We start from the raw sequence: 10,765 nt of genomic DNA, 5'->3' as shown, positions 1-10,765 counted from the left end.
TTTCGTGTATATCCCACAGATCTTTGAAATATTCACTTGCTTTTTCTTCTTTGTACCTTTTTTGAGTTTTTGAAAAATAATGCTGAAATTCAAGTAAAACTATAAAATTTGTAAAAATTAGCTTTCATACTTAAACGCAACAATATACTGTTGATAAACTCATGTTTTATAACGTTCTTACTGTATATCTACTATAAAGCTTTTAATTTATTTATTTCCATCTTATTAAATTGTAATCTTCCAAGCACTCGAGCGATGGATTTCAAATTAGGTAGGTGATTTTAATGAATTATAAATTTAACTAATTTTTTAAAATATAAAACATTAAAATATGGGATAGATGGATTCGTTGGCTTTAAGTGGCAGTAAGCAGATATGTTTATTAATATTTTGAGATTTATTAAATAAATCGAAAACCAAACACCCGGAAATCTCCATCGCTCGTGTGGCTAAAAACTTTTACATGTACATTTACGTTAATAATTATTAAGCCTCTCATAGAGGTATAATATCCTAATATACCATTCGATGTGTCTTAATATGTGTGTATGTAATAACTTGTAGTTCTTCGTCTTTACAAAAAAATACTCGGTTTAAAGGAAGGTCCATTTTATTTTAGCTTTTGATGTTTGTATTTACATAAAATGCAGAAACTGATGTTCATAATATTATACAAGCCTAATAAATAAATAAGTTGAAACAAATATTTAAGGAAATGTCTTTGATTTTCGATACCTTGAACGAAAGAAAAATAAACATCTAATTTTGACAAAATTTACCCATTCCAAAAGTGAGTAAACTTTTTCGCCAGCATGTTAAAACTCCAAACCCAATATCTCCCATCCTGCGACAAGTTTTGACACAATGTAAGTTTACAGTTTTGACAAAATAATAAAGATTAAAAAAAAGCAAACAGGTTTATTTAATTATATGCATACTTAAATGACATAATATAATTTAAGACTGAAGTTATATATTCCCTATTTAATCAATGGATTTGAGCGATGTACAATTGTACAGTTACAGAGATATATACGCATTGATTTAGGTTAACTTATATGTGCCTAACTAGTATACTTGTGGGGGAACCCATGCACTTTTCATGCTCCGAAAGCGAGGACTTTTGCCTATCAGAACTCGCCAATCAACAGAGCGACTCAACTGCTAAACGATTCTTCTTTGACCATCGACATTTTTAACGTCACTTACAAACAGTTTAGCAGATATCTTTGGACGCATGTCACAAACAGTTGTACAGTTGCCTGCGTGGCCTTTTATACTTACTTGTACCTAAAAATTGAAATCTTGCATATATATTGTGCATAACCGTTTTATGGACAACACGAATAAATTGATAAATGTAATGAGCCACCATTAAACCCTCACAAAGCGATTCGATAATTCACCCATTACCAATAAATAGAAACAATATCTCCCAAATTGTACACGGACATCTGTTCAAGTAGCTTTCTCCTTACTTCGTTTCGAACTACCGAATCTTAAGCGTCCGAGAGACGTCCACATCCATTTTCAATAGTGGCGTCAATCTATGTCTTTGGTGTATTAACAATAATCGCTAATTGATCGTTTACTAAGGCAATTGAAGCGATTGACAATTGAGAATCCCCAGTGACGTGACTAGGAAAACGATGTGCATTTAGCATGTTTCGCTCCAGAGTTATTGAAAGAATAAACCAAAGAATCTACTGGTTTCGCCAGTGACTAAATAAAATATCAAATGGTTTTCGCACACTTCAGGTTTTGTTTCCGCGAACGTTCACAAAAACAACTGAGGCGAAACTATTGATGGGTCGATTGAAGTTCCGTCGACCGCATGTCGATGCACATTGTCAATGACATAAGAACACTGACAATGACATCGGTCGTCTCCGGACCCCTTTGGTCTTTGAAGTTGAAACACCGGCTCCTTGAAAAATTCTAATTGATAACCACGCATTGTTGTGTAAACTCGCAGAAAAAATAATCAGATAGTTAATGACAGTTTTTAGTTAAACCTGCACAAAGCGAAGTTGTTTTTTTCTTTGTAAATTATGCCACAAGCCTTTGTTCACTATATCCAACCATTTTTGAATACTGACACTATAGTTGTCAGTTGCCACCAAGCCTGGGAGGTGGCAATCATTCTACAAAATAAGGTGAGTCCTTACAGATAAGTCGTTTATGGCCCGATACATCAGTTTATTTAAAGCTCGGCTTGGTTGGAGTGTCGGGCTTAGCGCGGCTTTGAACATAATCTGGGTATGAGTCGTAAATCTAGATTTCATCAATATTCTACGTTTTGTCTATGATTTGTAAAAGAGGTATGTGTTTCTTTTTTCCTTGTACAACCAAAATACATATATATGCTGTCTAATAGCATCGACGAATCCCCCAATTCAATCAGCATGGTGCTATATGCGAGTTACTAATTTTAAATAGTATTTATTTGGCTGTAGTCAGTGCACTAGTCGTGAAATTATGGCAAATAAAACGCAGAAAACAAACTGTCTCGACGTTGAAAATCCTTCCTATAATATCTTAACAGACTTTCTAAGATTGATTAATTATCAATGAATAACCTTGAAATCCTTCATCGTGCGATGAATATAATAGTCCACATTAATAAGATTAGGCAATTAACGTAGATTTTGATGAGAAGGAAGTATGTATTGATTTACGTAAACGTCAGATTTGACATGTGTCAGTGCTAGCACCTCGGCGTCTAAAAGCAAACTATTCTAAGGCTGATCAAGGCAAAATTTAAGCGGGCCAATTAAGCCCGCTTAAATTTGTGCGAGGAATGTCGTACGATTATATAGCGAGGATACGGACTAAACGGTATACCGGACTCATATTCGTAGCAGAACCCAAAATGCAGATTTTGTTTATTATACCCGTAATATAAATAAAATTCTCAAGACGTCAGCTGATGGGATTATAATATCTGTTACAATATACATCTTACCTATAAGGGAAAAATGATCAACTTAAATGAATAAAGGGGCACTAGCACTAACCTTGAGTTCCTCTTGGCGCCTGTAGGCCTGCATCATGAGGTGCCTCCTGTCGTCCTCAGTAAGCACTGGCTCCCTGGCCGGGGCACCCTCTCCTCGCTTGCACAACTTCACTACCACCTTTAATAATCAACATCATTATTATTATACAGGTACCTACTAGCGCAGACCCGTGAAAAATCATATTTTTTTAATATAAAATAAAAAATAAATAATTTACATAAAATTACAAGGCCCTCAATCGAACCTCGATCAACTGCTTAGAAGGCAATTATGTTGACCATACCTACGCACACAACCATTTTAAGAACGGCGGCATAAATTCAATATATTTTTTTTTTTTTTAATTAGAATGCTACGTTGGTTCCTACTCACATTACCGTTACGTACTCACAACCGAAAATAAATTGTTAAATAAAAAGACAAATAAAATTATTATCTGGTAAAATATTATGCAATAAGTAATGAGGTACTTACTTAATCGCTTGTACGAATTTTTAACACAATAATTTTCAATTTTGAAAATGATACTAAATTCAAAGCAAATTCTTGTTTTAAAATTCATTGAACTAGAGTAACAGACAGATACACAACAAAAAATAGTATTTTTGATGATCATATTATGTTCAGAAACATTACTAAATCCAAAAGTATTCAAATTTTTTGATTAAAATTCCAGTAACTATACAATTAAAATGATTCTAACCGAACCTTTAAATATAATGACATAACAGTATTTTACGGTTTTAGTTCAAATAATTATTGACAGAAGATGTCTATAGACTAATTGCTATGAACAGAATATTATACATTAGGCTGTGGTAAAAAGTTTATCCGTTCTTTGCCAATTGAATACTCGTCGGGGTAACATTTAACAATATATTGCTCAAGCAGCCGCACTTATGTTGAAGGACATTTTTTATTTTATTGGCGAAAGGTCTTTGACTGGTTGTAGAAAAAAATATTTTAAAATGTATGTTGAAATAGGGACAAAATCTTACTTTGCACTTGTCGTTTCTGCCGAGCTGCTTACTAAGCGCAGCCCCGGGCAGAAGTTGCTTCCCGCAGAACCACATCACCGTGGTGGCTGGATCCATCACCTCGAGCGAAGCCTGGATTCATAAATAAATCAATCAATTAGGATATAGGAAGATAGGATTATTGCTAACTATTAGTTTACCTTTCAAGTACACTCGGCGTCACAAAATTCGCACCTATTACAAAATCTTATAAGCGATCGCCACTTTCAGATGTACAGCATCCTCGCCGTGATCCGTGCCTGAAGCCACCAGTCTCTTGAAACCGTTCGAAACCTCCAAAACGCAAAATGGCTTAAATTTAGTTGCCGAGCAACATCACACTGTCGCATCCCTGATTGCAGCAGTGCCACCACTTGAGGGGCTTCACCAGCAGTGGTGTCCGTTTTAAGGGGTTGTTTTCTAGCATGTGAATAATTACGTGTGTCCCTTTCAACGTTCGGGTAGTGAATGACCTATATTTGACTTAAACTGCTCCTTTAATTGCCCAGGAAGATGACGCAAGTTGTGACACTTTGTGGACAATTGTGCGATTTTTGTGACGCCGAGTTTATGTGGTCCAATAGCCGAGTCCGTTGTTACTTCTGTTTTCGCTACAAGGGCCATTCATGGTAAAGTGAAAATCATTGCAAAAACATTTCTCAATGAATTTCTAGGGAAAGGTATCTTAATTCATCACACAATATCAATTTATATACAATGACATTATAAAATTACAAAACACATTATATTCATACTAATCGAACAAAAAATATAGCACTGCTGTAGGATAGCAATTCATAGAATATCTGTGTAGTAATGAAATTGCTATATGAACGGCCCGCTGAAGTACGTCCACTGGACTTAGTTCAGTGAGATCACGCTCGCTGTCTCAGTATTGCATCGTCACTCTGTTCATTATTCATCTAAGTTTCTATCTCGTATAACATATATGTAGGTACTTGATTCATCCACAGGCAATTTTTTTCATCAATTTTTTTTCTGACTGAAAAATATTAGGTGAATTATTTCTTACTAATTTATTTAAAAAAATATGGGTGGCTAAAATTACTTTCTGACAATCGAATACGTCACAAGAACAGTCTCTCAATGTGATCAGAAATGATTTCTCTTTTTTTACATTCTCCACACAGGAGGCACTGAGTAAAATAATTTCCCTCATATCAGGGCCTAAATCATATTTGGGGATGCTGGGTGGAGGGAATTTTTGAGGACATGAAGGAGTAAACATGGGTCTCATGGTCAATAGCGCCCGAGGCAGATACCCTATTTGCACCGCCCCTAACTCGGCTCTGATTTTAACTAAACACATCCTGGATTGTCATCGGACTGAATATCCGCCGGTCAGCTGTCATTTTAGCATGATTTTGAATGAAATTAATTATAGTAACCTGAGTTCCATCAAGATCTTCAACATTCTCCAACTCCTGGCGAACAGGGTCGTGGGACGGTAGACCCATCGGGTACACGATAGTCACGGCGCCAGAGAGCTCAGATAGAGCATTGGACACGTCAGACCTAGTCACTGCTTTTCCAGCAGCACACAGTTTCTAGAAAATAAAATAAAGTAAATATTGATTAAATTATGAAAATCCAACTTAAATATGTACATTTTTCATTCGATTTCCATGTTTTGAATTCTAATTAGGTAAAGGCATTTAAAGAGAACACGTTGTTTATGGACTAGTTTGGATTGGAACACCCGCCTGCAGTCCCCTCTTACCAAATGCCCAAAGATAGTGGGTTCCTACCAAGGTCTATCAATTTCGTTTAAACTTAGGACGGGTTGTTACGCAAAATTTGAACAATTCATCAAATTTCAAAGTTGATCTTCAAGTTCTGTGAACAGTATCCCCCCCTGCCCCTCCTCATCCCTCCTTCCACTAGAGGGATGTTCGAGCACTTTCTTTTGGAACTCTGCAGATCCTCATTGCTAATGCATAGAAGAATGCATGAGAAAAATTTTATGAATGCACAAATTTTGTCATTTATTTTGTACATTTTAGTAGTATTTTACCTATACTAAAAGCAAAGAATTTCATGTGTATTGTTTACCTTGGAAACCATCTCCCTCGCCGTCTCCACTGCATCCCTGAGCACCTTCTGGTGCTGGGGCCCGGGCTGGCGGCCACACCTGCGCCCCACGGCGTCGGGGTTCTGCGCCCAGCCCGCGGGAGCGCAGCGCTCCGCCCAGGGGTCCCGCAGTCCCAGTTCCGCCACCTGATCCGGGGTCAGGCCCAGGATCTCGGGGGGCAGCATGGTGCCGTGCTTAGCCAGTTCCTCGATCTCTGTCATCACATTACAAATATATTATTAGTTCTGTGAACAGTGGGACTTTTAACAGTTTCTAATCTTTATTATCTATCTATACAGGGTGTATCGGCACGTACCCGACAAACTTTAACCAGCTTTTCCTTAGCACATTTGGAGTAAAAAATGTTATGGGCACTTTGCTGTCCGGTAACATTTTTTTTTTAATAAAAAATTAAAAACCAATGTTTTATCCTTTGTCAAAGTCTGAAAACCCGTCTGGCAATATTTTGTTCGAGTTTCGTTGAATAATGTACGTACGTACCTACGTTGGCGCGCTTTTACAATCACAACGAAATGGCACGGCACCATTCGTCTCATTTTTAACTATTATTATTTAGTGTGTACGAAAGAGCGAGGACACTTTTTGACACACTTGCTAATAACAGCTGTTGGACACGAGAAACAATGCAAATGACAATGACGGAGTGTGGATTTTTTTATTTATTTTTTGTTTTTAATGGAAAAAAAATGTTACCGGACAGCAAAGCGCCCATAACATTTTTTACTCCAAATGTGCTGAGGAATAGCTGGTTAAAGTTTGTCGGGTACTTGCCGATACACCCGTATAAATAAAAATGTAAATGTTCGTTTGTTAAAAAATCTTAAATCTGCGAAAGTTTTTTGCTTTGAAAATTTGACACAATGTGGCTTTCGAATACGCGTGTGTTTTTAATATATTATATTGATTTCACCTGTGAAAGGTAAAAACATGTTTTTTTTATTTAAACAGCGCCTTCTGTTAGACGTAAAAGCAATACGCGCCATTTTTTTCTTTATCTGTGCAGACTGAGCCACAGAAACGCGTGGCTGGGTACATCTACTACGAGAGTCGCTATCGGCGTCTGTCTGTTTGTGCGCTTAGTTCATCTAAATCATAGAAATTAGAGAAAAGTCGACCAACGCCGGGTACACGTCCGCCAATAGCTTCTAATTTTCTCTTATTTAATAAATCAAAACCATAATTTCCTCTGAAATCATAAGATTTGTAAGTAGGTACATAAATACCTACCTACTTCATTATAAACCACACATATTTTAGTCAACTTTAAAAAAAGTTTCAGATAAGAAATTTTATTATACAATTTGTCAAAAGAAATGTCACCATATCTATGTACAGTGACATAACAATTCTTTTATCAAACTTTTTCAGGCCGGTAGGTACCATAATATTGGTTATTCAGAATTGACAGCTCTTAGTAGGAAACACGATCATGCGAACTCTGGCGGGATAAAAATGTAGTATCCAACACGGCCATTATCTTGAGCCGGAACGTAAAAAAAAAACAAATTTCCAGACCGATGAAATGCCAAATGGTCGAGTTAGAAAAGGACTTCGCTACGTTCACCTTTCCTCAAACAGCGGTCACTCGGTCACGGGCCGGAAACAATGAACGTCTTTAATAATACCATAACCATCACACCGTATCCTCGGAGGTGTAGGCAGAGTGGATAGACTGCCTCACGAGCACACACACCTTACACATAGGTACTTTGTTATTGAGAAATAACCCAACTGAAGTAAAGTTTTGATTCTGGTTGATCGTGCCATGTCTTCCTCGGGCGTCTCTGACTTTTCCTACTATTCACTTCGGTTTATCCGCTCCACATGTTCAAACAGATTGAAATCCTCGTAAGTTCCCTACGAACTTCCAGGCAAGAGTTAGGACACAAGAGCAACTTTAGTAGCGGGCAACAGCGCTGCTGGTCAAAATCCATTATTTTTTAATAATAATAATATTTAGATAATTTCTATAGAGCCGCTTTCGTGAGAAAGTCGCTTTGAGGGGCGCTTTGCAACATAATTAACCTACAAACAATAAGCACTCTTTTCAGGGTGAAATGCCTAAAACCAAAAAAAAAAAACAATCTATCACTTAGAACTTAGACTTATAGCTAATGACGTCTAGATATAATATATAATATAATATAATATATAATATTACAAAAAATACTGATTCAAATACTGAACATGGGGCCATGACGTTGTAATATTAAATGTTAGATAGCAGTTTCTATGTTTTTACGTTGGCAACATTAGTCCCGCGCAAATTTTTGTGGTTTCATAATCTGTAGTCGTGGTGTTTTTGGATTTAACATCATGTAAATGATTTTCCATCATAATATGTTTGTTCTATATTGATGTCCATTATTAAATGGGAAAATTGTTAAAAAATTCTATAATTATTTTAATTGTTTGAATGAGAAACCATTTTGCATTTTCAATGCATTTTGAAAATAGGTATTTTGCATTTTGCATTTGAAATGCTTTTCTAAAAACCATTTTGCATTATGCATTTTCAAATGGAAAAGTTTTGACCCATTTCCATTTTGCATTTCAAATGGTTTTTGGTACCCATTTTGCACATCTCTGCTCATAACTAGAGGACGGGTTGCTTCCGAGAATTTGAATAATTCATCAAATTTTAACGTTCATTTTCGGGTTCTGTGAAAGTCCTGTTGACGTTCTGTTATTATATCTTGATAGAACTGAAATAAAAACAGAACTTGGAAATGAACGTTAAAATTTGATGAATTGTTCAAATTTTCTGAAACAACCCGTCCTAAATAAAGAACTATTATTGATAATAAGATTGCTAACATTGGAGCTGACTACAATTTTGTTTTCATTTAAAAAAAAAAAACAGATAGTTGATTTGTAATTTTTTTTGTCTTTCTTGAGAATTTACATGATGACACTATGACTGATATGTGCTGATGGAATAAAATATGGGAGGTGCGAATTAAATACTTTTTTTTCAATACCTAAAACGTTTTATATTTTATTTATTTATTTAGTGTATAATATAATATAAAGCAGTCACTTCAGCCCGTTGTCCCACGGCCCGGTAAAGAATCGACATAAACCGAGCGCTTGAACCTTGCGCCTGCACAGAAAATTAAGTTCGACACTGCAAACGCAGTGCAGCCATTGTGGGACTTTCGTTCGCAGTGTATTACGGTTTATGTCGATTCCTTACAGACCCATGGGACGACGGGTTTAGTGAACGGTAATAAAGTTATGACCTGAACTACATAATATATATACAATAAATAGTGTTATTTCTGGACTTCAGTCCTCTTGGTTCAATATTTAGGTACATATTTTATCAAATAATTTTAATAATTTCTTACCAAAACAAATGCGACTGACTTTTAGTCTTCCGTTGTAAATCTCGGTGCATTCTTTAACAGTTTCATCTACCGACTTGTCTACGGTAGTTTCAAAAAGAAATTGCGGTTCGTCACCCTTTTTTACCGTGAGAATCACCATTTTTAGAGAATTAGTTTTCAGGTTAAGGATGATAAACAGCACAATACTGAAAGCAAACTTATTGATGATAAACAATATCGCTGCCATGGTAATGTTTACCTGATTCAACTAACAATGTCAGCTTTGCAATCGGTTGCGTTGGTAGTGTAGATTTTTTGATAAAACCTAAAATGATGTGAAAGAGCCTAGTTCCACGAAGCAATCGCTATGGCGGTTCAGACGTTTCAATTTTGGTTGATCAACTGATTGAACGGAGTTCTAACTAAAAACTTCAACTTTATTGAAAGAAGGTTCACACTAAACTATATTATTTAATTATTATACAATATTCTTTCAAGTGTCAAGTTAATAAACTAAAAAATTGAACCGTCTGAACCCAGCCTTAGTTCCTGCTTCAATCCCTGTAAAATAGTTCAAAATGTTTTGTTTTATGCGCTTATTATAGCTATGGTCAAGGTATGTAAAAATATATAATACTCAACATGTATTTTCTACGATCCTTGAATGGTACAGCCCAAGATTCGTAGAATATGCACTAGGAGCCATGGGTACAGCCGCATGGTTTTTACTTGTTTAAGTAGGTGTTTAGGTGACAGTGTAGACCAGAGGTTCCCGAAGTGGTCTATATAGACCCCCAGGGGTCGATATCGGCTTGCTGGGGGTCTATGTTGGCGAGAAAAAAATTTGGGGGTCCACGAGATTCAAATTGGGGTACATACGAGCGGACCCCCATTTACCTCAACTCTTTATTTTGGAGTTCCGTAAATGACACAATACACCTAACACAGGTTACGTTATACTAATAATAGACTGAGAAATTACTTAATTGATATTTGTATTTTTATATTTCGTAAAGTTGTTTATTGAGGTATATAAATAAAATTATACGTTCCTTTTCTCGTCAGTATTACTATATTAAAGCAAAACATTGCACATCGGAAGCCGCGAATTTTCCTAGATTCCCAACTTGTTTTTGAAAAACATCCAGGGTAATAATGACGTTCAACATTTAGATGTACTTCACACAGACTTCAAAACTAAGTTTGGGGACATTTTGACTGTGGAAGTGGAATGTTGAAGAATCGGATATCATATAACAAGAAGAACTGATCGGAATAAGCGCTAACAAA

General features: G+C 36.1%; 1 protein-coding gene across 1 annotated transcript; it reads right to left on the bottom strand.

The window, feature by feature from the left end:
* Window positions 1-2,987: 2,987 nt before the first annotated feature.
* Window positions 2,988-6,346, bottom strand: LOC149417336 (cilia- and flagella-associated protein 298). Its single transcript, XM_089640576.1, has 4 exons — window positions 6,107-6,346; window positions 5,443-5,601; window positions 4,016-4,126; window positions 2,988-3,134 (listed from the first exon to the last, which is right to left on the bottom strand). Exons 1-4 carry the CDS (start codon window positions 6,344-6,346, stop codon window positions 2,988-2,990), a joined length of 657 nt encoding a protein of 218 aa, XP_089496702.1.
* Between the last annotated feature and the right edge of the window lie 4,419 nt (window positions 6,347-10,765).

The sequence above is a fragment of the Hesperophylax consimilis genome, chromosome 15 (genome assembly GCF_061612785.1).
Source record: "Hesperophylax consimilis isolate HC1 chromosome 15, BYU_Hcon_1.0, whole genome shotgun sequence".
Taxonomy (NCBI): domain Eukaryota; kingdom Metazoa; phylum Arthropoda; class Insecta; order Trichoptera; family Limnephilidae; genus Hesperophylax; species Hesperophylax consimilis.
The sequence above is the reverse complement of the archived record's forward strand: the minus strand, read 5'-3'. Positions and strand labels throughout refer to the sequence as shown.

Excerpts from the sequence above, each read along its gene's own strand:
- LOC149417336 (XM_089640576.1), bottom strand. The coding sequence starts at position 6,346 with ATGACAGAGATCGAGGAACTGGCTAAGCACGGCACCATGCTGCCCCCC. Across the intron at positions 5,602-6,106 it reads CGAGGGAGATGGTTTCCAAG|AAACTGTGTGCTGCTGGAAA; the intron begins GTAAACAATACA and ends TTTATTTTCTAG. Across the intron at positions 4,127-5,442 it reads AAGATCTTGATGGAACTCAG|GCTTCGCTCGAGGTGATGGA; the intron begins GTTACTATAATT and ends TTATGAATCCAG.